At 53.4% G+C, this 26,793-nt stretch overlaps 1 protein-coding gene and 1 long non-coding RNA gene across 7 annotated transcripts in view; one reads left to right on the top strand and one right to left on the bottom strand.

Annotated features, from left to right (window-relative positions):
• The window catches only part of Sh3pxd2a (SH3 and PX domains 2A), a 199,454-nt gene that overhangs the window by 69,975 nt on the left and 102,686 nt on the right, over window positions 1-26,793 (bottom strand). For 5 of the 6 annotated variants that reach the window (XM_050145425.1, XM_050145421.1, XM_050145395.1 and 2 more), the window contains one exon: window positions 10,950-10,978. The exons of the other annotated variant lie outside the window; for it this stretch is intronic. In XM_050145425.1, the coding sequence (XP_050001382.1) occupies window positions 10,950-10,978 (29 nt within the window). The remainder of the gene's footprint in view (window positions 1-10,949; window positions 10,979-26,793) is intronic. 6 annotated transcript variants of the gene reach the window in all.
• LOC126503692 (uncharacterized) lies at window positions 13,491-20,656 on the top strand. The gene is made up of 3 exons (XR_007592365.1): window positions 13,491-13,619; window positions 15,584-15,939; window positions 19,043-20,656. It is a non-coding gene; the product is annotated as an uncharacterized lncRNA (long non-coding RNA).

Raw genomic sequence — 26,793 nt, 5'->3', positions numbered from 1 at the left:
CCAGCCGCCTGTTGCCAATGTGTACATTCCATCATAGACTCTAACCCTATGGAACTAGAAGCCGAATTACACTCTTTCTGCTAGAAGTTGCCTGTGTTCTGTGACACATTCTAGCACCAGAAAACTAAATGTTTGCTTAGCAAACAAATCTATAAAACAGCCACGTCTAGGAGGCCAATTCTAGGTCCAGCAATAGCCACACAGTCCTGGAAGAAAGGTCAAGAACCTTCACTTTTTGGGAGACTTGCTCCTTATCCATTCAGCCTTAAAGGACCCTCCCCCTCTCCCAGACTGCCACTCCTATCCACAAGGTCATTGGCCTTGAGAAGAGGTGGCCCAGGTCATGGGAGCATGGGCCCTGAAATCAGAACCCTGGGATCAAATGTAAATGAGGCCCCAAGAGGCACTAGATGGGTGGGGGAGGTAGGGAACAGAGTGGATGTCCTTCCCTGACAGACCTATGTATGTACAAGGTCTCCATGGGGCCTCTGCCAGTGAACAAAGACAGTCTTAATGTGGCCTGTGCTGCTGGCTTGTCACCCTCAGGGAACCTACAGGGATCCAGGGTGACCCAGGGAGACCCAGATGAGAAAAAGCTGTCCCTGAAACCACAGATGCCACCCGCAAGACACCACACATGCATGACACACATGTCAGAAGCGGAGCTGAGGAAAGGGCAGTGACAGGGAGCCAATGCTCCCCACAGCCGAGAATGTGAAGAGATCCCGACATGGCCTCACTATCTTAATGCAGGACTCCTGTCCTACGTTACTGGTCCTTCCATAATTACGCCAGCTACTCGGGTCACATGGTGACAACCAGATCCAAGGGGGGCAAAGAAAAAGTCAAGGAAAAGCACGCTTTTCCTCCTAAATGTCCTGAAACTTTGGAAAAATTCTCTGCCTTCACATTTCGAAACTGACCAATTACAAGAAGGCTGCGAGCCAACCGAGTTCCACACGGCGCATTTCTCATTTCTGTTTCTAAACTAAGCAACTTTAGATCAGAAAACGGTGCGAACACAATGAGCAAGGCGCATTTCCCTCGGGTCTCTGTTTTTCCATCGGCTTCATCATTACTGGAAATGCTGCCCCGATGTCACATGTCTGCAAACCAGAAAGCCGAAGTGAGCAACAAGCTGGGTTCTTGCTGAGGGCTGCGGTGGGACGCATTTCTTTGCTGGACCACAACTGGGTGCCTCCTTCTCCCAGGAACAAAGCCTTACGCAGAGTCTCCTCACTGCCCACGATGAGGCCAGATTGGGGGTGGAGGTGCCAGGGTTTGGGGGGAGGGGTAGGCTTAGAACCCTCTTTCTTTCTTTCTTTCTTTCTTTCTTTCTTTCTTTCTTTCTTTCTTTCTTTCTTTCTTTCTTTCTTTCTTTCTTTTTGAGATAGGGTTTCACTGTAGTTTTAGAGCCTGTCCTGGAACTAGCTCTTGTAAACCAGGCCTCGAACTCACAGAGATCCGCCTGCCTTTGCCTCCCAAGCGCTGGGATTAAAGGTGTGACCCACCACCGCCCAGCTCTAGAACCCTGTTTCTTGACAGTTCCTTGCAGCTTACCTCCAACTAAAAACATCTTCAAAGAGCTGGCCCAGGCACATGGGGATCCAGCGACATCCCTCTTGCTACCTTCATTGTCTATCAAGCCTGAATGTAGCCATCAGTCCACACCCAGAATGTAAGCCCTGGCTTAGTTTAAGAGTTCTTAGGCAGTATAGTATAGGCTTCATGCCTACGATCCCAGCACAAGGGAGGTGAAGCCAGGAGGATCAGGAGTTCAAGGTTAGCTTCCTTCACCAAGAGAATTTAAGGGCAGCTTGGACTACAGGAGCCCTGCCTTGAAATAAAACAATCCAGCCGGGCGGTGGTGGCGCACGCCTTTAATCCCAGCACAGGGCCTGAGAAGCTGCACTTTAGCAAGCAGCCTCAGAATTCTTTGGGCCTTTACCCAAGCTGCTCTCTTCCAGTCCAGCTTCCTACTTCCCCAGCAGGAGAAGGCGGGTGGTAGGAGCTGCAGAGGCTGCTAAGAGAACAGGACACAGGGCCTCCAGGCTCCCTGGACTTCCTTCCTGAGATCCCAGAATCCGGGAAGTGTTCTTCCTTCCTGCCCTGCATCGCGTGCCCAGGCCAGCTGAGCAGTGGGTGCTGCCCTGGCTGCGAGCCGAGGCGTGTGCCCACTACACGCAAGCACACAACACGTGAGCAGTACTGACACTCCATCACATCGTTGCCACATGGGCCAGCCGCAGAACACAGCCAATCAGCCTCGTTTCCAACGAGATGGGCTCTGTACTTAGGGGTGATATGAGGCTGAGAAGCCAGTGCCATGAAAACTGAAACTGTTTAAAAACACAAGCCTGGGTGAGACGTGCCAGAAGCTGTTGCCTGACAAGGCAAGCTCACCCAAGGCCAGGCCAAAGGAGGGTGCCAAGAGGAGCTTGATCATGGTCACCAAACAGCCTGGGATGAGTGGTTTCAGTGGACCAGGAAGGCCTGGAAACTGCTTTGGTAGGGGGAATACTACATTTTCCAGGGCTTCCTCTCGTTCCCTGTCTCCTCTCCTGCCAGGAAGGCTCCTCTCATCCCTCCACTCCTCACTCTTACCAACCCCAGGCCCTCAGTCACGTCTCTCGCTCCCAACACCCAGCGCACACCCTGCAGCTCATCCCAGCTTCAGAGCGCTTTTCTCTAGCCTCTCCGTGGGTGCTACCTCTCCTGTTCTCTCTGGTCTGCCTCCCTGTATCCATGACAGCGTCCTTCCCTGTCGGCAGAGCTGAGCATTCCCTGGGCCAGGAGCCAACCAATGCTTCAAAGAATCAGAAGTCAGTTCTCTGCCTGAAGAAGGCTGCTGCAGCACTAACCCTAGAAAAAGCGGATCTCCAAGGCCTCACGGATGCCGGCTCTGCTGCACTGGAGCCCTCACACACCTCACTGGCTCTAAGACCTGCTGGAGTCTGCAGGAGACCAAATTCTGCCCACCCTTCACTTGGGGCAAGCGGACACTCTGAGCTGTCTCATCTATAAAAGGCAGGCAGGGGCTGAAGAGATAGCTTGTCACCAAGACTGACAACCTGAATTTGATCGCTGAGAACCCCACAGTGGAAGGAGAGAACTGACTTTGTAAGTTGTCCTCTATCTTTCACATACATGCTGCGGTGCACGCACGCACACCCAAATAAATATAAAATATACAGTTTTTTAAAAGATGGTCCAGCTTTTCTGGGTAGCCAGCTTTTTATAGCAGCCAGTACTTATAGGTAAGTCAGAAAAGTATACTTTATTCAAAACTGAACTAGGAGGCTTGGAGAGATGGCTCAGTAGTCAAGAGCACTGGCTGCTCTTTCAGAGGACCTGGGTCCAATCTCTAGCACCCACATTGTGGCTCACAGCCATCTGTAACCCCAGTTCCAGGGGATCTGACACTCTTTCTGGCCTCTCAGGCAGTATGCATGTATGTGGTGCCCAGACATATATGCAGGCAAAACACTCACAAATATAAAATAATAATTTAAAAACATAAATAAAAAACTTAAAAAAATTAAATAAAGACTAAACTTAGCCAGGCACAGCGGCTCATGCCTCTAACCCAGGACCAGAGAGGCCGAGGCAGAAAGGCTGCCATGAGTTCAAGGCCAGCCTGAGTTACAGAGTGAGATTGTCTGAAAAGTACAATGCGAGGGGCCCGGGAGGTAAGGCTTGGTGGGCAAGGCACTTGCCACAAAGTCCTGGGCTTCATCCCTGGAACTTACACAGTGGACAGAGAGAACGACCCCACATACGGTCCTCTGTCCTCCACACATGTCACACAGGCCCCAAACACATATACAGTTTAAATGTGTGATATTTTTGTTTACTTTCAAGGGTTTTATATTAGTTTATAAAATTAAAAAAAATTAAGTAAGAACATTAAAAACAAGCAAAAACAAACAGAACCCACCCAAGCTTAAAGGCTAGGCCTAGGGACACAGGCTTGACTGTGCTATTCAAAAGGCTGACACACACGGCTAGAGAGACGGCTCAGCAGTTAAGAACACTTGCTGCTCTTCCAAAGGATCTGAGTTCTCAGCATCCACACTGGGCAGCAGACAGTCACCTATGACTACAGCTCCGAGGGGTCTCAGGCGCCCCTCTGGCCTCTGGAGCCCCCCCCCCACGGCATTTACTTACTGCCCGGAGTGGGGAGGAGCAACATCAGCACCCTCTCCTACAGAAGCACGGGTACATCTCTGTGGCCTCTTGCACCCCCATTTTACGGATGAAATGGAGGCACAAAGAAACCAGGACTTGCTCAAGAACAAGAACTGGGGCACGAAATGGGCATTCTGGGTCAGAATCCACACTCCTTTGGGGCTCGCAGGATGGAAATAAGTATTATGATTGAATCTTTTTACCTTAAAATTGAAGGTAACATCAACTTCTCCCCTCCTTTCAAAGCCTATAATAAACCATAAACGCGTAAGCCAATAGCAAAGCCGACGATAGGCTGAGCTGGGGTTTAAATCCTACTTAGGGTGTCCGATGCCAAAACCTGAACTCTCAACTCCAACAATGCAACCACAACAGCACTGATCTCATCAACAGGGCCCAGCAAGACCGTTTTGGGATCAGAGATGGAAGGCAGGCTGAGTAAACAGGCTTCACCAGGAACATCAACACTTGCCCAACAGAGCCATCTTGCAACACTCTTGAGCAACCTCATTTGCATTGAAACAGCTCAATGCTGACGCGGAGCACCAGGCCCCTGGGCCTGGCAAGAGGCACCACGAGGAAGCCACGATCTCAGAGCTTCTAGGGCCACTGTGCCGCCTAGTGGCGAATCTCAGAACTTCTCAAGCATCTTCCTCGGGCGCTGTGGGAACTGGAATGGAGCTCTGCTGGGGGGCTTCGTTGTCCTCTGGGACTCTTGGAGGAAGCCTGCCCATCTCGGAGGGTTACTGCAGCTACTACTGGCCTTTCCTGCTGCTGGCTGGCAGAAGGCCCTCAGAATGGTTCACGCCATCCCTCCAGAGAGTGCTTTTGCCTCTGCTAGCTAGGTGTGATGCTCAGTGGACCAGCTGGAGAGGCCAGCCCCCCCCGCCCCCCCCCCCGCCTCCACACATGCAGTCAGTTTTGTGGTGGTGGCGGCTATAGCCCATCCTTAGTGGATGTTAGGTAAGGAGACTTGCCCAGCACTGGGGTGGTGGTGAGAGAGACCAGAGCTGTACTGGGCAGAGCCGCGACGCCCTGAAGACCCACCACGTGGACAGCAGTTCTAACTTGTGCTTGGGTCCAACCTGTTTTCCTGAGGTCTGCCCTATGGCTGCAGGCTGGCCTAGACATCCCCGCTGGAGTGTAAACCAGTTCTTTACAGTACGGCTGCCCCCTACACACCCTGGTTCTTTCCTTCCCTAGGTGGTCCAGGCTGGCCTTGAACTTGGCCTTTTGAGTGCCAGGATTACATCATGCCCAATTACAATAAATCTTGCACCGCCTGTCTTCTGCGGCTTCTGTTTTTCCAGGTGAAGGAACGAACGTGTCCAAGGTCAGACGACTGACAACCTGCGCACACGAGCTAGGAAACTCAAGTGTGCGAGTCAGTTTTGTCAACTCGACACGAACACGTCACCCAGAAGAAGGGACCTTAGTTGAGAAGGGGCCCCTCCCTCAGCCTGGCCTGTGGGCAAGTCTGCGGTGCATTTTCTTAGCCAATAATTGAGGAGCACAGGGCCACCCCTGAGCAGGGAATACGGGGCCGTACAAAAAGCAAGCCGGGAGAGCCGGGGGCAAGACAGAAAGCAGCACTCCTCCATGGCCTCTGCCTCAGCTCCTGTCTGGAGTTCCTGCACTTACTTCCCTCAGGGATGGACTGTGACCTGGATGTATACGCCATACAAACCCTTTCCTCCCCGAGTAGCTTTTTTAGAACATTTTGTCTCAGCAATCAAATACAAACTAGAACATCAAGCAATCTGCCTGGCACTGTCCGCACTTTCCCGAGGCCCAGCCGCAATCATCAAACCCACCAATGCTGCCCCTGATGCCGGGGCCCGCCACCTGTATTCTGTCCATGCTATGGATCTCCAATCACCAGCTAGAAAACCAATCCAAGTCACATCACCCTGGCCCCACCACATCCCTTTAGCGTCCCTCATCTCCCAGAGAAATGGGTACAGCACCCTAAAATGGCCTGGGAGGCCCCATGTAATCTGTGCTACGTCACCCCACCTCCTCTCCCAGCTGTAACATATCCATTCGTATACCCTGCCCCTCATCCTGTTCAATCTCCACCCTGCACAGCCCTTCTGCTGGAGGAGCTGGCTGGCTCTCACAGGCCTTGGGCCCTCCCACTTGCTGTGCTCTTGGTCAACTAACCTCGCCACCCAATCACTTCCCCCACCACACAGCACCTTAGTTCATCGCTGCCAGCTCCCAAGCAGCAGGCATTTTCCTGTAGCTCGTACACCTGGGCAGTACCCTGAACACAGCGGGGGCTCAAGAAGGACAGCTAAAACCATGGTTAATCTTGCTTGCCCAGAGAGAGGCCACCCTCTCCAGACTCTCACGGGGAGATGCGGGCACTCATAATCTCCAAACCTCTTAACAAGTGGGTGGAGCTTGTACCGGTGCAAACCCTACAGCCAGGTTTCCAGGGTGGTGGGAGATGGACAGGAAGCATGAATACGCACAAGACAGCTCGAGGGGTCATCAACAGGGAAGGAGACAGGTCAGAGAGGGCGAGGTTGGGGTGGTTTCTCTGAGATGGTACACAACAGAGCAAAATTCTCAAAAGGGAGCCAGCCAAGGGGAAAATGGAGGAAGATTACTCCAGGTCAAAGGTGCAGCAAGCACAAACCACTTTTGCAAAGGAATGAGTTTGACGTCTGAGGGCCGAGGATGACCGTGTGGTTGAACAGGTTTGACTGGGTGGGGAGTGTGTTGGGACAGAGCCCAGGTCAGAAAGGCAGTAGGGGTCAATTATGCAAGACTCTGTAAGCCAGAAGAAAGGAGTTCTTCACCGTGTGGAAGTCCCTGGGGGAATTTCAGCAGGTTTGGAATGTAACTTTGAGAGTGCCCCCTAGCTGCGCTACAGGGAACGGCAACTGAGGGGTAAAGGTGGAAGCCAAGGAGGGCCACTGGGAGAGCTGGAGTCTTCCTGGAGAGGTGAGTGGACCTGGAGGTGAAGTCCATAGGAGAGGGAGGGAGGGCCTAAAGATGACTTTTAGTGATAGGCAGATACTACCAAGTCCTGGCAAGGAAAGCTGTAGAAAGAAAGAGGTGTGCTGGGAGAGAGATGCAGATGAAAGTCAGACCACGCTCTCCTCTGTCCAGGTCAATTGTCACCCCGCCTCCTCCAAGAGGCTGTAAACCACCTGACATCCTCCTTCCCCAGCTCTGCCCAAGCCTTGCTTCTGATTTTTTGTGGGGTGGGTGGGAGTGAGGGTGGGAGGGGAGCAGGATCTTGTCAACCAAAGCAGCAAGCGTCACCTCAGCGGGGACGGTCCATGGGGATGGTTCATTTCAGAGCGGAATATGAGTATACAAGTAACCACAACCAAGAACACCGGTCCAGGTTTCCCCAAATAACAGGTTCCAGAGAGACAGAAATCTGTCTACAGTAACTGGAGCAAAGAAAGTCCTAAAGTTAAATGCTTTTCAAACACTCTGGATGCATCAGGTTGCCAGGCAACAGCTGCAAGAGGAGCAGGAGGAGGGCTCCGCTATAGGCTTCAGAAAAATCCGACGGTACCCTTAGCATTTGGCTGGCGGGAAGGAGGACTCCGTTCATATATTCCAAATGATTTACCTAGCGGTCACAAACATGTCAGGTCACATGAAGAGGAGGGCGACAAAGGCTGATGAGGCTGAAGATGCACCAGGACAGTTAGGCTCTGGTAACACAGCAGCCTCTGCACACCACCGAGGTTCTCTTCAGTCAGTCAGTCTGTGCTGACGTAGCTTCCTTCTAGGAATTCTAGAAATCGTTCATAGTCTCACGTAACCAAGGCTGGCCTGGAGCGTATCATAGAGCCAAGCATCCTTGGCTCTATCATAGAAGCCAGACATCCCTCTGGACTTCTGACCCTCCTGTTAGGCTTCCTGAGTGGTGAGGATGCAGGCACACACCAATCTGGGTGTATTGGGTGTGGGGACTAAACCTAGGTTTTGCACAGGCTATGTGAGCATCCTGACCCCAGCCTTCCCTCATGTCCTAAGTGACATGCGCCTGCTCCCTGAGCAGGAGACAGAGGACAACCTGGCCCCAACAGCCAGACCGTGTCTCCAGACAAGTGGTTCCACCATTAGCAAAGGGTCAAGCTTTGGAACTAGGCTGGAAAGCAAAGATAAGAAAAGGCATCCCTCTTCTGTGTGAGCAAACCTCAGAGGCTTCACCACAGCGCTGGGGTAAGCCCTAAACCTGGACTCTGATTCTGCATGTATCCAGAGTCGAGGACCATCACCAGATTGGAGCTTAAGTTTCTCCTTGCAAAAGCCACCACACAGTGTGGCTGAGTGGGCCATGAAAAGTAAAGTTCTGGGCGCGGGAGCTCACTGAGTAACAGTGCTGCTGCGGGCAGTGATCTAAGCACACCCACAGTATCAACTGATCCAGTCTTCATCGCTGCCACCTACGTGTGTGTTAGGGCTCTCCAGAGAAACAGGCCAAGACGATGTGCATATAGAAAAAAAACTATTTCTGAAGTTGGCACATGTGACTGCGGAAGCTTGTTGAGTACCGAGTCTGTGATGAGGGAGGCCGGGTGGGAGCCTGGGAACCAGCCGCAGTCAAGTCCAAAGGCAAGCTACAGCAGAGCTCCTGGTTGGCGTGTGCGTGCGTGTGTGTGCGCGTGTGTGTATGTGTGAGTGTGTGTGCATGTGTGTGTGCGTGCATGCATGTGTGAGTGTGTGTGTTCCATTAAGGCCTTCAATTGCCTGGATGAGGCCCACCCACATTAGAGAGGATAATTGGATTTATTCAGGGTTCACTGATTTAAATGTTAATTTCATTAAACAACAGCATCATAGAAACACACAAATTAAGGGCTGACCAAGCACCATGGCCCACCTGAGGACATACGAAGATAACGATCTAAAGAAAAACAGCTAACCACCACAAAGTGGATGTAAACATCCCTAATTTACGGAGACAGAATGGGTCCTGGGAGGGAGAAATCTCCCATGAGTCACAGGGAAGAGGAGCCTGGTTCTGAATGCCTGATGCCTGGCTCCAGCCTGCCATTTTAACCATGACATTAAGTGGCCATTACCATAAGCATACCAATGTAAATTAAATTTCCTCATCCGTCCTTTGCCTGGATGAAAATGGAAGGCAGAGAAACTGAAGAGGTAGCCTGGGTGGGGCATGGAGGAGCGGGCACACCCCCCAACTTAAACCGGAGGACCACAAAAATAACGCTCTATATACTAACGCTACGGCTACAGTATCATACAGGACTATATATAGTATGATACACATACTATTTCATAGGGTTATGGTTTTATTAGGCGCTAAGAGCCATTCTATATCACATGAGACAGGCATCCTTATTATTTACTGTTTTAAGCATAACGGCAACAAGAGACTTCCCAAGGCCACACAGGAAGCTGGGGTTCAGCAGTAACAAGCGTCTTGGTTATCCCAGTCCCAGTTTTGCCCCTTCAGCCCGGTTTCCCTGGGGACTCTGGCTGGCAGTGTTGATGACCAAACTTTTCAGGCTCCTGCCACAGAAAGAAAAGCCTCGCAGCTGCAGAGCCACCTGAGCTACCCTGGCCCAGCAGTCATCTGCACACACACACATGCTACCCCACAACTAAGTACACAAGCATGCTTCAACAGGCTTCAGCCTACAGCCCACGGAGGACACCCAGCCTAGGCACAGTTACCAGCAGGACCACCCATGTCCACACAACCAACCCGTGGCCTCCCACACACAGACACAAGACAGCGTGTGTACACCCAGCACACCCAAACCTGTGTTTACAAGGACACAGAATACAATTACTTCCACCTCAGCTCCCACCCATCGCGGCGGCACACAAGCCTCTACTTGGTCCACAGTCCCCCGGCATTGAGATCTAGGGGCCTTGAACACAGTCCCAGGGGTCAGACTCTTCAGGAGACTGTCCACAATGCTGCCCCGCCATGCCACATACAGGAAACAGACGTGCCAATATAGCTCGCTCTGTCTGCCCCAGCCCCGCACCCCAAAACTCACCAACTCATCACACTAACAAAAGATCACCCTCCCCCAACTAACTACACCCCACCCACACCCAGGCGGTGTGCCATTTGGGAGAGCCTCCCCCGCCCAGAAGGAATTTTCTTTGGCCCTCCAGGGATAGTGTCGGAACCTCGCTCTTGCTTGGGAAGCACCTACACCTGCTCCCACCGCCACCCCCCCCCCCCCAGCTCTGCAAACTACTGCAGCTGACCCCACAGCACTGAGCAGTGCAAGCTCAGAGCTGGGGGAGGGTTCGGGTCAGTGGTGAGGTGCAGCAATCCCCGAGTCTCTCAAGAGCAACCTCTTTTCAGTTCCCTCTCACTTTCCCACGCTGAAGAACCTGCATATCCACAAACTCTTCCATCGCAGTGCAGTGCGAAGGACGAACCGGAAAGCCACAGCGGTAGCCAGCAGTGGCTCCTGCAGCTGGGATGCAGGATCCGGCTGCAGATGCTGCAGGGGCTTAGGCCGTCCTGAGACATCCCCTGCCCCATGCACCCCTACTCCCATTCAGGAGTCAGATAGACTAAGGAGGAGAATGAAGGTGTGCGTGGCAGAGAACTTGGAGGGCAAGGGACAGGGAGGGGGCAATAGATGTGCACCCCCACCCCGAGGCAGGCAGGACGATAGTGCCGCAGGCTAGAAAGGCATCCCCCTCCCTGCCCCCGCCCGCAAAAGTCCTGCGCAGGATCAGAGGGACAGGTGCATGCAGCTGGAAGGTGAGAAAGACAGACGCTGAGATTCTCTTACCTGATTTCCTTTTGGAACTGCCATAATCTCTGAAAAAGAAACAACAACAAATAGACATGGTTAGGGTGGGCGGGGGGCACGGAGCTGCAGCTTTGGGGCGCACACCGGCGCGCTGTGGCAGCTCCCGGCGCCTCTGCTCATGTGATGCCGCGGCTCAGCGAGCCGCGCGCTCCGCAGTTGCACGCACTGCGCGTTGCGATACCCGCCCGCCGCCTCGGCAGCCCGGCCTCCCCACGGCGCGATCGGCCTCCTCGCCCCGCCCCGCCCTGTCGCTCCGCAGCCCTCACCGGACCGCGCCCCGGCCTGCCCAAAGGGGCTCACCTTTCCCTAATCCTCAATAGATCCAAGAAGGCTATCAGATTCCAGTGCGCTTGCTAAACAGGGAAACTGAGGCTACCGGAGGGTGGGCGATCGCTAGAACCCAGGCTCTGACCATTGGCGGACCCACTCCCCATCGCTGGAATACTTTGCCTCGCTAGACAAGTAGCGACTTCCTCAGCAAGCTTTCATTCCTTCAGTTAGTTTGTGCGACTCTTTGATTCCATGGTGTCCTCCCCCATCCCCCCACGGCTCCTTAAAGCCCACACTAGCTGCTTTAGCCCACTCCATCTTTTGGGACTGGCACAATTAGCCCACTCCATCTTTTGGGACTGGCGCAAGTGGTGGGCAAACATCGCCTGCGGGAACAATATTTAGCATCTGCAGTTCTTTTTCTTGAAAGGCTAAGGCTAACACTGGGCCTTCTCTCGGAACACTCAGCAGGGGTACCTAGGAAGCTGGGAGTGGCAGGGGTGGAGACTGAGCTTCTAAAGTGAGCACTAGGTTCTAATCCTATCACTTAAAATAACTGTTGAACCATAAGCATATAGTCCCTCCCCTCTTCCAGCTGCCCTGCTTGGAGTCTGCCCAGTTCTGCCCTTGGCGAGCAGGTCGACCTAGGGTCAGTAACAAGCAGAGGCAGACACCCCAAAGCTGGCTGCTCTGTCAGTACCCTCCATTCCCCCAACTTCCCTTCCCCAGCCTCATGGAATTCCTAAAATCTGAGTTCTGTTAAGGCTCAGGAGCCAGTTTGGGACCTATCTGGAGACAAGAGGAACTGCCCTCCTGGTCCCTGGGGACCAAAGAAAATGCCACTTGCTACCTATTTTTGGCCAAGCAAACTAGCTAGCTGGATCTGCTCCCTGGAGAAGGGTCTCAGTGGAGAAGGGCGGGCAGCCTCAGATTCAGAGCTTTGAGGGCGTGGCCTTAGGCAACAGGAAAGATGATTGGCCTACAGAGGCAGAGATGCTGGGACAGTCCCCACTCCCTCTCCCGAGCTTTGGGCAGGGTCTGGGAAGCTGCATTTCTTGTTAGGTTTTGAGACAGCCTCACAAAACCAGGCAGGCCTCCTGAGTGCTAGAATGAGCCCCTGGGGCGATGAAAATCTGCAGGGCCTGTGGGGCAGAGGCTGCACTGTTAGGAAGGGTGGGGAGTAGGGCTTGGTGACACAAATCTGTATACCATCACTAGGAAGAGGGTGGGCTCTCATCCTGCCCCCTTGATGTGCTAGCTAGTTTTTATGTTAACTTGACACAGATAGAATCAACAGAGAGGAGGGCAACTGAGAAAATGCCTCCAGAAGATCAGGCTGCAGGCAAGCTTGTAGGGCATGTTCTTAATCAGTGATTGATGGGGGAGGGCCTGGCCATTGTGGGTGGGGCCATCTCTGGGGTGACGGTCCAGGGTTCATATCAAAGCAGGCTGAGCAAGCCTCGAGGAGCAAGCCAATAAGCAGCTCCCCTCCAAGGCCTCTGTGTCAGCTTCTGCTCCAGGTTCCTGCTTGAGTTTCTGTACTTACTTCCTCCAGTGATGAACAGTGATACGGAAGGGTGAGTCAAATAAACCCTTTCCTCCCCAATTCACTCATGGTGTTTCATCGCTGGGACACTTGCTGAGCCCCAGCCTGCCTCTGCCTCCAGTGCCCCCTTGGTGTTCAGATGCGGGGAGGGCTCCCAGTAGGGAAAGGATTGGTATGTGGTGGCTGTTTCCCACCCAGAGAGGAAATTCCTTTTCTGAGATCTTCCACTGAGGCTGGCCAAGGGGGAAGAGCAGGCCACGGCTGGCAATTCAGAGCCGCCATTTTCCCAAAGGGCTTGCAGTGTTCTAGAACTCCACAGTACACTGGCCATTCCCAGTGCTGCCGGTGGCCAAGCAGGAGTGGCGCCCTCCCTTCAGAGGCCTCCTTCTCCATGCTGAAGGCTGTCTGGGATTGTCTTCGAGCTGGTTAGCAGCCCCAGTGGGGAGGCAGGCTAGCTGTCCCCATGGGACAGGGGGACAGAGGAATGAGGCACATGTCACCAAGTACCACACTGAAACTCAGGCTGACCCTTCAACAGAACCATCTAGAAAGCTGGCTAGAAACCCAGGGTGGAGCCACCCATACCTACTTGGTTATCTGTGTTCCCAAAATGCTTCCTTGGAATTCTGAGGCTGGGCCAGGGTTGCATAAGCACCAGTACCAGCACCGGCCACACCTTAGGGGCATTCATATGAAGCAGGAGCAATGTGCTCAAATTTCCCAAAAGGCTTTCAGACAGAACCTCTGGGCTTGTCCTGCCATCAGAGTCTGCAGCCCTCCACCTAGGATTCCTGGATCTCTCCCCCTAGCAACGCTGTGTTCTCCCCTTTCAGGTGAGAAGGGCAAGGCTTATAGACACTTCCTTGTCCAACATCAGTCAATGCGTGGCTGTGGTTGGGTTGGGGCCCAAACAGGGAACCCTGGTTTAGTTCTGAGGCTCTCAAGCCCCACCCTCCTGGAGCTGTGGGTGCAGGGGTAGAAGGCAACCCTGGGGCCTGACAAACACGTGGGAGGAAGGGGGGTGGCTCTTGACAGTGGGGGCAGCTGGCTCACAACTGAATGGCAGAGAGGAATCCATAAGGTGCCTGGCTCCAGCCCAGGAAGGCACTGCCCTAATAGGAAATTCTCAGAGGTTTCCGGCTGGGTCCTTTTCAGCAAAACCATTTGGTATTTTTAACGGCTGAGCCTGCTGAGAAGCAGCTTAGGTATCTGGGACTCCCCCATCCCTGACATAGCAGGCTATGAAAAGGCAGGGCTCCCCCACCTCAGGCACACCCACCTCTCACTGCCCTTCAATCAGTTCTGGCCAGACAGGACGGGTGGGGGGGGTGTCACTCTATTGGGGGCCCAACAAGTCAGGTTCCCTCTTCACTCAGTGGCAGTCTTAAGGTGGTGATGACAGCCGCTGCCGGCCAATGCTCCACAGTCTAGCCTGCCTCTGACTAGCTGCTGAATCACAAAGTCCCAGGGAGCCGGAGGAAGGAGTGGAGGAGGGAGGGTGAGGCTAGCATCTCCCTTTCATGATGCCAGAAGCTAATGTAATTGCAAAGGCCTCCCAGGCTCCATCAGGCTGTTCAGCCTTTTAGCCGGCCAGGGTGACTAGGACAGCAGGCATCAATTGTGCTAAGCAAACTGGAACATGGGACTTGGAGAAAAAACTGGCACGACTGTTTCCCTGTGGCCCACAGACTGGCCTGCAGCAGAGAAGACCGAGGTCCCCCTTCAGATTCCTGTCTGTGTCTGTAAAAGGAGTCACACTGTTTATCTCTGGGTCCTTCCTGCGGAGATGCAACTGAGTTCATGTGAGGCCAAAGCCTCTGGTTCAAAGCTAGGCTGATTGCTGTGGCGGTGACCCTGAACTACTTCAGTCCTGAACTTGTCCACCCACAGAACGAGGGCAGTCACAGTCACAGGACGAGGACAGTCACGGTCACAGACAGTCACAGACTTTGGGGAGGGAGGGGTATACAGCATTGCTGCACAGGACTAACTATTCTGGAAGCCAAACAACAGCCATCTTTGCCATCTTTGCGAGCTCAGCTGTCGACTGTTTACATCCCTCATATAGGCGTGCACAGGGCCATGAGACCCTCCTCTGGGTACCTGGCTCTTCGTACTGCCTGCTGTGTACAACTCTGCCCACTGCACATGGCCCAAGGGAGGGGCTTGAGTATACAGACCCATGAAGGCTAAGGGAAGGGTCTTCATCTGGGTGGCTATGGGAGCACCATCATCTCTGTTGGGTAAAGGTGTTCTGGTGTGGCCTTTTGCGGGGGGCACCTGCATTCCAGAAAGTAACCCCTAACCTATGCTTTGTAAGTAAGCCCAGTCAATGTATTAGCTCTCTAGAGTGACTCTTGCCTTGATTTGCCAGCTGACCCTTGAGGGTCAGGGTAGACAGGGCTTACGTCAGCCCCTGAGGAGGAATTTCAGCAACAGGTGTGCTGGAAAAGGAATGGCCTTGTGATAGTGTCAACTGCTGACTTGACAGGCTAGATCGCCCAGGAGACCAGCCTCCAGGCTCACCCTGAAGTTGCTAGCCAGATGGCAGAGACTCCTTTAAACTGGGGTGCTTGGCTCAGGAAGATAGATCAGCAGGCAAAGGGGCTGGCTGCCAATCCTGAAGGTCCAAGTTTGATTCTAGGGAGCCACATGGTAGAAGGAGAGAAATGGCTACCAAAAGTTGTCCTGACTTCATAATACGCTGTAGCGCACACACACACACACACACACACACACACACACACACACACACACACACAATGTGTAGCTTCATTTTTTCTTTCTCCCCTTTCAGTTCTCTAGGCGAGGCCTGTGCTCTTCCTTGGCCATCCCAGCAAAGCATCTGGTATTAGTGGCAGCAAGGAGGAAGAGGCTGGAGTGAGGGCTGGGAAAAGTCTTTGTGTTGGCTGCCTGACTCTGTACCTCTCTCCTGTGATGGCTTGTGAGGACCACCAACCTTATACAGGCATCATCCGCCTGCCTCTGCACCTCCCTCCTGTGATGGCTAGTGAAGACCACCAACCTGATACAGGCATCATCGCCTGCCTCTGCACCTCTCTCCTGTGATGGCTTGTGTGGACCACCAATTTGCTGAGGAAAGGAGGGGGTCACCCTGTCCATCAAGGTTACCAGGAAAAGCAGCTGAGACAGGTGAGAAAAGACTCAGGGATGTTAGAGTTCGGGGTGGCCATGAGGAAGGCTGCTGTATCTTTGGCAGGTGGAACTTGGCAGCAGCCTGCAGCCTCCTTTCCTCCTTCCCTCCCTCCCATCAGCGAGAGCCTTGGCGCGGGAGCACAGGCCTGCACTTCCATTCCAATGTCCTCACCCTGCTGTCTGCTGGCTGACTTTGGCTGCATGGCCTGGGGTGCCCGTCTGCAGGTCTGCTACTTCTGCTAAGACTTGCTCGGAAGAAGCAGACTTGGTGCCAGATGGCTGACTTGGGGTGACTTTGAGAGCTTGGACACAGGCACTCCTTAGAATACGTGAACTGGGGAAGAATGCATTGTATGTAACCTTGACGGAGGGCTCAGTCTGGGCCAGGAGAGACTGATGATCTCGACCACTTATCATCCCATAGGCTTTGGAAGCTGCTGCTGTGCGGCCTTGGGGCCTTACAGGCAGGCACAAGAGAAGCCGGTTCACAGGTCTGCGATGCAGGGTACCAATGCTACGCAATTCATTGTGGGAGCTAACATTTCCAGACAACTGACCCCAAGAGTAAAAGGGGTGGTGAACTCCAAGTGTGACAGAGATCCTGGGACTGAAGGAGGGCACCCTCAGGGACAAGGCCCTTTTAATCCAAGGACAGGACAGGAACAAGAGGGGAAGGCTCTAGAAGCAGGGACAAGCAACTTCCCACAGAGGTAAGACTGATCATGTGGGCAGAGGTATGGTGGTGAAGGATGGATGGATGGACTTTGAGAGTCTTTCTGTGAAATCCAGGAGGGATCAGCCGCAAAGGGGACGTGTTCTGAATTCAGCTGGAGGGAAAGTTTTGGGACAGGAAAGGTAGGAGACAGAGGCTGTGACAACTGTGGCACCAGCTCACCTAACCTAGTTCTGGGCTCTGCTGTGCCATCAAGCCTGGTGGCCCTGGGCCAGCCACTCTAAACGTTTCTTCTTCAGCTGAGTGTTGTAGGGCACACCTGTATCTGCTACTTGGAATACAGGGGCAGGAGAAAAGGGATCAAAAAACTTTTTTAATTAATTAAAGAATGTTGGGTGTTTGGGAGAGGCAGTCTCATGTAGACCAGGCTGGCCTTAAACTCACTATGTAGCTGAGAATGACTTTTAAGTCCTGATCCTCCTGTCTGTGCTTTTAAGAAGCTGAGATTATAGGGGCACCCTACCATCCCAGCACCCTACCGTCCCAGCACCCTACCATTCCAACACCCTACCGTCCCAGCACCCTACCATCCCAACACCCTACCGTCCCAGCACCCTACTGTCCCAGCACCCTACCATCACAGTACCCTATCATTCCCAGCCAATCAACTGCTGTTCAAATGACAAGCCTCTGTCTGTTAGTGAGCCCTGAACTTGCTGCAGCAGATCAACAAGCGCTTCTAAAGGGTAGAATTGGCTAGAACCCATTAGAGTCGTTTACGGTTAAGAGTGTTTTGTGAAATGTCCGTTCCAGTAATCTATCTGTCTGTCTGTCTGTCTGTCTGTCTGTGTTGGGTTGTGATGTGAGATGTTTCTCCTCTTCCTTCTCCTCCTCCTTCTTTGTTTTGTTTTTCAAGACAGGGTTTCTCGTGTAGTCCTGGTTGTCCTTGAACTCACAGAGATCTGTCTGCCTCTGCCTTCTGAGTGCTGGGATTAAAAGTGTGTGCCACCACTGCCCAGCCAAGATGTATTTCTTAATCAGCAGGGGCATTTTAAAAAACAGCGACAAATTCTCCGGGCTTCCACTTCTCCACTTCTAGGAGGAGCAGACAGTGCTGCTGTGAGTCTCCATTAGAGAGAAGGAACGTGCTCTTCTAGAAGCCAAGTCAGTGTCTGAGCAAAGGGGGCCCTGGGTCAGCTGAGGTCTGCAAGCTCTGGGAGCTTTCTGCCCCCCATAGCCCGGAGCTGGGTTTCTGTTCTGGCCTTTGAAAGCCTTTGCACAGCATGGTCTCAAGAGGCAGAGACCTCCAGGCAATGCAGAGGGAGCATGGATGTCATTCTATGCCCCCATTTGTGCCCCGATCTAAATTGCTGCACTGAAGGCTCTTGTGTCCAACAAGAATCTGGCCTTTCTCTGCAGGGCCTGTGTCTTCCAGGGTTCTGAGAATGGGCCCCATTGTGACCATGTCGATTGCCCAGAGAGGCCAGATTCCTGCTCTGGGTGAAAAGCTGAATTCCTTGGGGGAAGAAAGGGGTCTTGGGTCCTTCAGCCTGTGTCATAGAGGGGCTGGACGTTATGACCATCATAGACCTCAGAAGACACCCCTCCACACACACACACACACACACACACACACACACACACACACAGAGAGAGAGAGAGAGAGAGAGAGAGAGAGAGAGAGAGAGAGAGAGATTTTGCTTTGTCTCCTTAGCATCCCAAAGAGTCTCTGCTGCTCTTTCCACAGAGAAAAGTCAATGCTTGTCCCACCATGGTGGACACAGGCTTTGGGTGTGTCGGAAGCTCAGGGATGACTCTACAATGTCTGGGCCTCAGAGCACTAGTGAGAGGAGATAGTGGATGGGTTCAAAGTCTGCTCCAGCTACAATGCCTGACACTGTGGAGCTTCCTGAACCTTCAGTTATAAAGGAGCTAAAACAATTCTTGCTTTGCAAACTTGTGGGAGACAAGTAAGACAACATGCAAAGCTCTTGGTACAGCATTAGGTTACGGTGGAAAAGACTGGAACACGGAAAGGATTCCACCTGGAAGTGCAGGCTCACAAGTGGGGTTAGATCTGCAGAGGGGATGGTGGCCCTCCCTGGGGAACGGAGCTGTAAGACCATGGTCCCATCACACACGACGCCAACTTAGGATCATGAGCACAAACAGACCTTGATTCTCCCTTTGTACCTTCCAAGGAGTCCCACCCAGCGGGGATACTGACAAGCAATCTGTGGACGGGGAGGGGGACAGAAGACGGATGGATGGATGGATGGATGGATGGATGGATGAATGGATGGATGCGGGCACAGAACAATGAACAGAACAAGCCTCCAAACACGGAAGGGCCTCTTTGACATTCTCTGTGGACTTCATAGTTGAGCCCCATCACTATATAAATGCTGACTTTTCTCCATTTTTCAGAAATCCATGAATCACCTATGGCTAAGAGGTAGTCGGCAAAGTCGGCAACAAGATGTCAGGGACCCCCAGGGGGAACTTCTGCCGCTCCACAGCGATGGGCTCTACGGCGATGGGCTCCACGCGATGGGCTCCACGCGATGGGCTCCACGCGATGGGCTCTACGGCGATGGGCTCTACGGCGATGGGCTCCACGCGATGGGCTCCACAGCAATGGGCTCCATGGCGATGGGCTCCACGGCGATGGGCTCCACGGCGATGGGCTCCACGGCGATGGGCCTGCCCCACATCCTTTTCCTTGGAACTCAGCTTTGTGGTTCTTCCTCCCACACCTTGTCCTAAGAATTATCGCCCAATCACCCCTCCGTGTCCATCTACCAACCCTCACCCATCTTCCATCCTTCATGTACCACAATTATCTGTCCAGCATCCACTCTTCGCCTCCATCTTAACTGAGGAGTTGTTACAGGCTGCTTCCCGTGCCTGAAGCAGGAGTGTGGCCGGAGAAACACTGTCCTGCCTTAAAGTGCACACCATCTAGTTACCAAGTGAAGGCAAACATCCAAGGAAAGAAAACGAAGAACTCCATTTGTGATTGGATACCATAGAGCTGTGTAGAGAGTTTACTGTATGGGAACTCCCAGGGCAGGGAGGTAAGAGGTCGGGAGGGCTGCTTAGAGGCAGGCACTTGGGGGCTGTCTAGGAAATGGGAGGAGACTTGGGGTCGGATGGTGCATGACTGCAGCGGCAGGGGAGAGGCAGGAAGGGAGGTGGACAGCATGCCAGGGTTTCAACTCAGCCTGGTTTCTCTGTTTAGGTGACAGAGTAGGAGGTGGAGGATGCCTTGCCTCTCTCTCCCTGGCCAAGGCTACAGATGTCTGGTCTGTGTGGTGCATGAGACAGACATACAGTCCCACCGCCATGGACGGGCCTGTCAAGGATCTCTGGTTGTTGGCACTACTGGCACTACCCAGTGACCATGAGCTATGCGGGACACTAAGGATTCCCACATGTGACTACCTCAGAAAATGAGACAAGAGCTAGGCACGGTGGCACGCACCCCTAATCAGAGCTCCTAAGAAGCTTAGACAAGAGAATCCCTGCAAGTTGAAGGCTAGCCCAGGTTACAGAATCAATCTCATACATGCATGCACACACACACACACACACACACATGCACGCACACATGGTACAGAGGGTGCTTACTCTAGTTCAATTCACAATGTCAAAACAGAAAAAGGAAGCCTGGAGAATTTTAAGAATTTTAACTTCATCTGGGACTCTAACTGAAAGGAGGACCAGAGAGACTTCTTTACTGCGCCCAGCTCTTTCCTGCAGTTAAGGTGGAGAAGGTTTCTTGCAGAGACTCCTTGAGACAGAAAGCACGGAACTCAAAGAGCTTCAGGAAGTTCCTGAAACCGGCCAGACTCACTGGGTTCCTCCCCTCCCCAGTAAACAGTAAAGAGAGCCCCTCTCCAGCAAGCCAAGAAACAGATTGGGCAAGCAGCCTGGAGCCACGTGAAGGGACGCTCCCCAACCGCTAAGCTTCCCACAGGCTGTGCAGTGTGCTCTGTGTGCCCAGCTTTGTGAGCTGTCCCCCATGCTGGGTGGGCTTTGGTGACACATTTCTCCTCCTGTCAGCCACCTTTCACCCGTACTCCTCATAAGTAACCCCAATAAAACTCACTGGTTCTCCAAGTTGGACTATGGTGGTATCCATACTTTGGTCTGTCATGGGCTCCCTATCTGGAGTGAATGTGTTCGGTCTCCCCAGGGGACAAAACCTGTCACACACAGCTCTGAATGTCACTGCTTCCAAAGTGATGAGACTCAGAGGTCACACCTCCCTGGAGGGAGAAACAGCAACCGAATGAGCATAAGAAAGAACTGAGTTAGCGTCTAGGCTCAGTTCAGCTCAATCCTCCTTCCCCTCCATCTCCCCTGCTGGCCATTCTGCATTGGCCCAGTGGTTTCTTGGATGGAGGCTTTTTCAGCGGAGCCAGGATCTATAGGCAAGCTGTTAGCAGCATCTGGAACAGGCGGCCAAAGGTGGGCACTGGGAGGAGATGAGGAGGTTGGGGCTGCTAGAAAGGACAAGCCTGGGAGGGGTGTGGGGAAAGTAGCTGGGCTGAAGCGATGGGCTGACTGTCTTCATAGACAGCAAGAGATTCAGGCTCTGTGGTAAAGCCACTTTGCCAGGACCACAGGACTGCCGGGTCGCAGAGCTGGGCCCCAAGACGCTTGGGATGTGGCTGCTCCTACTGCTGTCATATATATCCCCAGAAACTCCTCTGCCGTGATGCTGGCAGGTCTCTTGGGGGCTCCTGGATCCCAGGCAACAGGAATGACTGCCAAGTCTAGATAGATGTCTTCACTGTGGCAGGCCAAGAGGAGGACTTAATGAGACAGCCCCACAAAGGGGCAAGCGGCCGCCACATTCCACACAGTGGGCTCAGACTGCAGGCCAGGGGCTCACGGCCAAGGGCCTGTGTTGCTGAGGAAACTTGGGGAAGAGCCTCCCCAGGGCAGCTTAAGGGCTTCCCAGTGACCAACAACTGTGTGTGTTACATTTCTGAGCGTGCCCAAGTGGAAAAGGCTTGCTGGACGGATCCCAACGGCCAGTCCAGCACTGGGGTCACAAGACCTAGGTTTCAGGTCTGGCTTTGCCTGAACAGGCAACACCAGCCTTTTCCATGCCTCAGTTTCCAGGATTAGACTGGGTTCCCTTAGCTCTAGGTCTTATACAGACTTGACTCCCTCTGGCTCTGCCCAGATGGGGGCAGGAATGGTGGCAGTCACTACGAGCCGCCCACCCCATCCCCAGTAAACACTTTTCCCAAAGGTGGGGAGACAGGTGAATAAGCCATCACTAGCGTCACCATTACCAATCCCATCGTTGGAAAGAACCTTGTATTTGTCAAGCGCCCCCACCATGGAGCTTCCAAACCATGTCCAAGTCCTTGACTATGCTTGGCTCAGGACAAGCCTGCGTGGTGGGGGTGCTCCACCCCATTTTGTACAGGCCCATCAAGAGGCTGCTCCCTACCCAGCCGTCCCTGTGTGTGGGTCCAGTGGGTTCTTCAAGGTTCCTGCACTCCTGGACTGGGCATCTTTGGATCTGCTAGACCTCTTCATGCCCAGTCACTGTACCTGGGGCACCAACAGTCCAGCTCTTCTGGGCATCCTGGCCTCTTCCAGGCAGCACTGACCTCAAGCCTTGAGACAGTCTCCACTAGGTAGGGGTCAGCCTTCTTGGTAGCACTAACAACTAGCTGCTCCAATCAATACTGTTATTTGGCCTACAGTGTCTGCTGAGTGCCTGGCGAGCCAGGCTCAAGGGACACACTTGTTCCTTGCCTCTGGGGAGTGGAGGACCTGGGGGTGACAGCTGGGAGGAAGATGCCATGGTGTGTGGGGGGGGTGGCCATGACAAAGAAGGGAAGAGAGGAGTGGGCGGTAAATCAGGGAGAGGGCTGAGCAAAGAGGACAGTAGGGTGAGCTGGGAGGGAGGCCCCCTAGGAAGAGGCCACCGGTGGGGCTCCGAGAGTTACCCTTCGTGCAGTGGGCTATCTGCGGGCTGGAGGGGGGCTGTGCACCCCTGTAGTTGGGCGGGCCAGCCTGCAGCTGGAGCTACTGCTTCCTGCAGGGTTGTTACTATTAACACTGGCTGTCTCTCTCTCTCTCCTTCCCTCCCCACTGGCGTCATCTCCCAATGAACTGCAAGAACTGGCTGTGACGGATGACAAGCCAAGACACCCATCTCTGGGATGACTTTGTCTCAAGGAGTATGCATGGTAAGTTCCTGGGAGTCCCTAGGTCTGGACCTCATGGCACACATGCAAAATACCCGTAAAATAAGAATAATACAATTTTCAAAAAGAGTGGTAAAAATGCTCCAAAACTGGATTGCAGTGATGTTTGCACAACCGAAACCGTGCCCCTAATCATCTAATCAGCTGTGCACTAATAAAGCAATCTGAAAGGCTGGGTGTAGCTGAGTGGCAGAACACTCGCCGAGCACACGCAAGGTCCTGGGTTCCACACCATAAAAAAAACAAATGAATTTTATAACATGTAAATTACACGTTATTAAGGTCATCTGGGAGAGCCGCTGCCCTTCGCTCTTCCCCACTGAGCTAGGCTCTTCAGGCTAACACCAGCCTGTCCATGAAAAGTCTAGGCTGCGTAGACCCTGAAGTCACCTGTACCCTCCTTGTCACTACTCTCAGTGACAAGTGAGCTGGCCACCTGCTAGGGAGCAGGACGGGATCGGTTATGGTGATTATGGATGGTGGGGGAAGGACTAGATTTTTCTGGCTGCTTCTAGGAACAGGCCCCCTAAGTTTGATAGTGCAGATCATCCTGTACCCACCAGGTGGCGCCCATCCTTAGAGATTCATCTTAGAGTAAGACCCAGGGGCTCTGGAGGACAGAGGTAAGGTCTCCAGAAGCACCCTTGGGGTCTCTATCGACGCGCGCCTTTGCGATGGGGAGTACAGCGAGTTGCCTCATCTGAAGAAGGGATCACCAGCGTCACAGGAGAATACAATAGTTAAATAGGACCATTGCAGGAGACTGTAATACTCCATGTTACCACCAGGTGACGAAAGATACACACAGATCTGAAGTCAGGCGCTGATTCCAAGCACCCAAAGATAGGCTGATGCTCAAGCAGCTTACAGACTGCAAGGGGCAAGGATCGTGGGGTTTTCACAGAGCTTGTCCCTGGCTCCGGGGTTGTGCCTATTAGTTACCCCGTTCTTACAGCCGTTGGACCTGAGCTGTTTCACACCTGGACCACAGAAATAGCCACCTAGTTTTGACCGGACCGCAAGGGGAACCCAGAGATCCCAGATTCTGTCCCCATCCTGACAGAAGCTATGTAGATAGCCTGTCTATGTAGCTAGCCACCGCCTCGCACCCACTTCCTCTCAGAGTGCTTCTTCCCAAGGCTCCTTCAGAGACAGACTCTGCCCTGAGGTTTGTTGCGACTCCCTTTGGCCGGGGTGCCCCCACCTGCTACCTGACTTGAGTAGCTTGCTCTACCACAGCCTCAGCTTGAACGCTCTCTCCTTGGCTCCGGCCCCTGGACCTCCACTGTAAATGGTCAGAGAGCCTCCTGCCTGGTGTCAGCAGAGAAGGCCTGCCACAGGGAAACTAAGACCCAGGTTTACATTCAATTCTGACACCATCGGGGAGTTACATCCAGAGCAGCCAGCAATGGTAAGAATGAAGCTTTGAGTTCTGAAGGGAGAGGGGCTCACCTGTCCAGGTAGATATGCCTGGGGGTGGGGCTCACCTGTCCATCTGGAGATGCCTGGGGCAGGGAGCTCACCTGTCCCTCTGGAGATGCCTGGAAGGGGGAGCTCACCTGTCCATCTGGAGATGCCTGGGGCGGGGAGCTCACCTGTCCATCTGGAGATGCCTGAGTGGGGGCTCACTTATCCAGCTGGGGATACCTATTGGAGGGGGGGAAGCTCACTAGTTCAGCTAGAGATGCTGGGGGCGGGGGGGACTCATCTATAGCTGGAGAAGCCTGGGGGTGGGCGACCACATCACTTGTCTAAATGGAGATACCTGGGGGCGGGGCTCACCTATTTAGCTGGAGATGCTAGGGGCCCTCACCTGTCCAGCTGGAGATGCCTCTCTTGGACCCACAGTTCCTAGGTCCAGCTGGCTCTCTTGTCTACTTCGATGAACAGGCTTTCTGTGCATCAGCCAGTGGGAGCGGATGGGGGCTGGAAGAACGTGTGGCCCATGGCCCCGGCTGAATAATGATGCCAGGTGAGCAGAGCTGCCTAGCTGAGGGTCTAAACCAGGACAGTGCCTAGGGCAGGACTGCCTCTCTACCCTCAGTTCCCAAGCCAGAAGCAGTCCACTGAAGGTCACAGCAGAGCTGGCCGTCCGATTCTATCTCTATAATTAACGTAAGGCAAGATTCCAACATACGGGTAGGCTTGAGTATATTGGCCCATGCAGCTCCTGGCATACAGTAGATGCTCAATAAATACCCAGGAGTAAAGGGAGTCTGCGGGAGAGACTCTCGTGGCTCCTCCTCCTGGGGGAGGTAGGAAAGAGGAGAGGCAAGCAGCTGGGACATGCTCCACGTTCACCCTCAGTCGCTCTACCCAGCCCCTGCTATGTCTGCGACACTTACAGGAAAAGGAAGGCCATGTCGTGAAGCCACTGCCAAGGTCCTGCTGCCAGTCACAATGCAGCCTGGACACTAAGATGTCACAGGTTACTCAATGTCTTAACAGTAGGCCTGGAGTTCCAATGGGCTCAAGGATGTGAGGACTCCAAAAGCAGTCGCCCCAAACTCTCAGGAACCTGGCTGTGCTGCCAAGATGGCCTTACTCTGTCTCCCTACTAGGGCTGAGACAAGGCTAATAGTTTCTTCTGACTTAGACCACCGCCTTTTCCACAGGGAAATGTAGTGACTGACCATCTCCTCCTGGTCCTGGGCAATCCAGAATCACCAAGAAGGAAATGGGAGGAGGCTGGACCTGTCTGCAGTGAGTCTCTCCGCATCCAACCTCATCCTTACCCAACCTGCCTGTTCTGTACCCCCCCACCTGCTCTATACCCCCTACCTGCTCTGTACCCCCTTCCCTGGAAAGCCTCATCCCTGTATGCCGGCTTGTCCCCTGAGACAGCCTATCCCTGTCCCCACATCCAGTGCTCTGGTCAACTGGACTTCAGCCCAAGACTACCCCCCTATGTGCCTGATCTTGTGTCCCAAGGGCACAGCCACCATAGGGATGCTAGGGTGCCATAACTGGTGATGGCGGCAGGGTGCTGGAGGTGGACTTGGCTTCACGGAGAGCAAGGTGGGTTGGGATAGGGACTTTCCAGCAACATTTAAACCCCGAGGCCGGCGGGGGCAAGATGATTCTCATCTGCCTAGGCCCCACCGCCTCCCACCTCGAATCTCTGTGAACACTGGGACATTGTTCGGGGCCTCAACAGAGAGCTCTGTGGCCCTGAGGCTGAAGAACAAAAACTAGTTTAGCAGGGCTCTGCCTGTCCCATGAAATTTCAAGAATTTCATCGGAGCCCTGGCAGGCTGGGCCAGCGTGAGGAATGAATGATTGGAGAGGCCTGAGCCCAGAGCTCACTGCCTGAAGGGGTCCCCGCAGAGGCCAAGCTAACAAGGGGTGCTGAGTCAACAAGAGGGGCCCTGGACAAGTGGGGTGTGTCTGTGGGGGTTGGGATGGGACACCCCACATTTGTCCAGGTTCATCTTGGTTGTTAGAACAAATTCAGCCTTCCCAGAGTGTGTCTAAACTGAATTCTGTCTAGTTTTAAGTGTGGCTTTTAGATTTTTAATTTTAGAATCTTAATTATTTGTGTGTGCAGGAACGTACCATGGCATATGTGACGGTCAGGAGACGTTTACAGGAATCAGATCTCTCCTTCTACCGTATGGGTCCCCGGATTAAACTCAGGTCACCAGGATCTTACCCACCAAGACACCTTGCTGATCCATCCTTTTTTATTCTTCTTCTGAAGACAAGGTGTCATGTAGGATGTCTGTACAGTTGGTATAATATTAGTGGGAGCAAACCCACGGCTTTACACCTGCTTGACAACCACCGGGCTACATCCCTAGTGCCAAGGATGGCTCTTTACATCTCTCTTCTCAACCCACGTGTGACAGACTAGGAAGCCCCATCATGAGCCTCGCTTGCCCACTAACCCCTTGTGACTACAAGGCAGGGGGCCTGGCCCGGGCGGGGGGGGGGGCCTGCTCT

Source organism: Alexandromys fortis, unplaced genomic scaffold (genome assembly GCF_014885135.2).
Source record: "Alexandromys fortis isolate MF-2015 unplaced genomic scaffold, M_Fortis_MF-2015_v1.1 scaffold_16, whole genome shotgun sequence".
Classification (NCBI taxonomy): domain Eukaryota; kingdom Metazoa; phylum Chordata; class Mammalia; order Rodentia; family Cricetidae; genus Alexandromys; species Alexandromys fortis.
Note: the sequence above shows the minus strand (reverse complement) of the source record. Positions and strands in the feature narration are given on the sequence as shown.